Source organism: Trematomus bernacchii, unplaced genomic scaffold (assembly GCF_902827165.1).
Source record: "Trematomus bernacchii unplaced genomic scaffold, fTreBer1.1, whole genome shotgun sequence".
NCBI classification, from domain to species: domain Eukaryota; kingdom Metazoa; phylum Chordata; class Actinopteri; order Perciformes; family Nototheniidae; genus Trematomus; species Trematomus bernacchii.
In genome coordinates this window covers 971,849-974,979 of record NW_022987724.1, presented here as the reverse complement: position 1 = coordinate 974,979, position 3,131 = coordinate 971,849, and the positions used below count along the sequence as shown (strand labels likewise).

Below are 3,131 nucleotides of genomic sequence, written 5' to 3'. Positions count from 1 at the left end.
GGTGGAGCTTTTGCACCAAATGTGTATGTCAGTGTGACTATTTCATATGTTTTCAGATACAATACAGCTGGGTATGCTTATTCAGTCATGTTTGACAAAATAATTTTAACTCAAAATAACATTCATTCATGCCGCTGCACCTACATGATGAAAAGCATGATCTGTTGCAAATTAAAATCAGCTGTAGTCGCAAATAGTCCAAGAAAAATGCAAATTACATGTTTATTCAGAATCATTTACAGTGAATATATTTCCCAATGGTACATAAGGTAAAAATAAGTACATAAAAGATTTCTATTGACAGATAAAGACTTTGGAATGTCAGGTTTCTAATTGCTCAAATTGTTCACTCCCTTTAAAACATTTACAAGAATTAAAGGAATATTTTTCCGCATAAAAAAACATTTAGTTTTTGAACAGTAAACTCAAGCTACTGTTGGTGAACCAGCAATCTACCTTCCACTTGTTTTTACATTCAATTGTAATCTGCAAAATACTATCCACATAAAAACACATAATGACATCCAACATATAAACAATGACATGACCTTTCAATACAAAAGTGTATTCCTTTGGTAGAAAACATTGATCTCAGGAAAGAAACTGTGCTCGATATAAAGAAGTATATCTTGCATGTCCATATGGGACTGAACATTCATCTCATATCGGGAGTGCTGCATATTCATCATTTATGTTGGCATCATAAACCCAGAGCAGCCTGCTGACATGCACAGGACAGTTTTCTCTGGCACTGTGCTTCTTTAGAAACACAGCAACTTCTGAATACAGCATGAAGGCGGGCATTCACACGTCGATCTGTACAGTGCTTTGGTTCATTTTTGATCACAAAGTCCTTAAGAGTGCTGGGAGGGGAGGAAACATATTGCGCGTAATGCATCCAAATATAAACTGTGCCCAAGAGAAACATAATGAAGCATTGACACATAGAAAAAAACTATCATTATTTTACTCCAGACTTGTCTTGTGCATGAAATGGGGGCAAAACAACTGCCATACACACAATGTACAGTGCAAACTCTCATTCATCTCCTCGCTTAGAAGATTTTCAGCCGTTTCCCCAGCGGTCTGCCTCCCTTCGCCACTCTCTGGCTCGTCTGGTCTCTGGACAGCGGGCAGTACTTGATGGTGTGCGCATTGTCGCCGTTGGCACTGCAGAGGGGGCATGTGTACGCCCGGAGGATTGGGCACAGCACTCTCCCGTCCGCTGTCTTCAGGATATGGGTGCCGTAAACCTCCTCCGGCGCGCCGTTATTCCGACAGAAGACGCACACTTTCGGCTCTGGCTTGCACCTCTGAGTCTGTTTGCGCCTCCTTTCCATGGAGAGAAGGTCTAAGCCGGCGAAGCTCCCTCTGTAAGAGGAAGAATCTCTGTCTCCCAGCGGGGAATCAGCAGAAAGCTGCTCGTAGGGCCTGAGCAGCGAGATGCGCTCCTTCAGATCGTAGATGGAGATCGGCGGGGAGCCCGGGGCCGCGCAGCAGCACTCCGAGTGTCCATCACCGTCCCTGCCGTGCCCAATTACGCAGGAGCACACCGGGGAATCATCCTCCAAGCCCAGGGTCGCTTTAAGGGACTCGGTAATAGAGTTGGGTCTGAAGGACGGGAGCTTATTTTTGGCCACGAGTGTCGACAGACCGAGGTAGTCGTTCCAGAAATTGAAGGTGTTATCATACGGAGAGCGCGCGTCCAGGTAGCCACTGTCTAAAAAATCCATCGTGTCAGAGCTGCAGAGTTTAACGTCCGCAGAGGTGAATATGTGTGTTTGTCAGCATGGGTAATCTGTGGAGGAGATCTTCTGTCTTCTCTTTCTGGGTCCAGTATGCAGAGCAGGCAACATGTAGGCACTGATAAAGCCTCCAGAATAAAACAGGTGGGCGGGGTTTGGTTCAAGTTGATTATCTCTCCGGCCCCATAGGAGGGTCCACAGAGCAGGGAGGTACTGAGCTGAGGAAAAAACTGTTTCCTTTCCAGGATGTAACTATTACCACGAAAAGAGTATCTCTTTGTGTAGCAAGAGAATGATCCCTGTTTGTGTTTCTTTTCAGAACGATTTATTAGATTGTTGGTTTTTGGCTTTTTTACATTTAAGGAAAATACTAGAAAGAAATTGACCAACATGGTTTTTTTTGTATTATTCTTGTTGTGTGTTAGTTAACTCGTAACTGTGTTGACACAATGATTTTTAGTGCTTAAGAAAACAGCCGTCTTTTTATTGATTAGATTTGATACATTTGTTCTTATTTAAAGAGGCCCTTCACTTATGTTGTGTAAAACTCCATAACACTTCCTTAGATGTTCTCGAACTAAAACTAAACAACATGCAAACGGCACACATACATATTGTAAGATAACATTATTATCAGAGTTCTAGTTGTTTGGTCAATTTTGTAGTATTCTTGCCCTGCTGTTAGTAGTTGTTGTTTTTGGACCCAGTAGTAAATGAGCAATGCTGCCCCCTATTTCTTTGGACATTACATATTGAGCCTTTAAACTAAATGTTTCCATACATCCTAAAAAAAAAGCATATTTTAGCATAAACCTGTAATTACGTACAGTTTTTAAATAAAATAACTTAGGGTGGACGGATGAAGGAACAAAAAAGAGCAATCAAGTTCATCAACAAAAACAGGAGATTTTTGGCAAACACAAAGTGCAGTAAAGCCAAAACAAAGACCATAAAGACAAATACAAATCCTTATTTTGCGTTTGCCCACATTAGCAGATCCCTTCCTGCACTGATGAACCTTTAAAGGGTGTTTACACGTGAAGCTGCCGTTTCCTCCCTGCACCTGTTCTGCTTCCCCTGAGTCCATGGCTTTGTGCTCACAACCAGCCTCCTCTGCTCCATTGTCTCCTACAGCAGGCCGTTTAACTTCATTAATATGCATTAAAACAGAGTGTGCTGTGGGTGAGTGTGTCAGTTAAAGCTCAGTAAGACAGGCACACAAAAACCATTTGTGACAACTGACTTGACTGCCGGGACAATGATTTTTGGCAGACATTCAAGTGAAATATTAAAGGAAATCAAATGTTGAGACACAAGTCATTTGCGTTTCTCTTATTTTAAAATTTGAGCTAAGATCCAGTATGCCACCACTGTGGGGGTTTCTAT

At 42.1% G+C, this 3,131-nt stretch overlaps 1 protein-coding gene across 1 annotated transcript; it reads right to left on the bottom strand.

Annotated features, from left to right (window-relative positions):
• Window positions 1-226: 226 nt before the first annotated feature.
• On the bottom strand, window positions 227-1,817 carry LOC117493904 (nanos homolog 1-like). Its single transcript, XM_034144491.1, has one exon. The coding sequence runs from the start codon at window positions 1,731-1,733 to the stop codon at window positions 1,056-1,058; it is 678 nt and encodes a 225-aa protein (XP_034000382.1). The 5' UTR covers window positions 1,734-1,817; the 3' UTR covers window positions 227-1,055.
• Between the last annotated feature and the right edge of the window lie 1,314 nt (window positions 1,818-3,131).

Coding starts and splice junctions, on each gene's coding strand:
- LOC117493904 (XM_034144491.1), bottom strand. CDS start 1,733: ATGGATTTTTTAGACAGTGGCTACCTGGACGCGCGCTCTCCGTATGAT.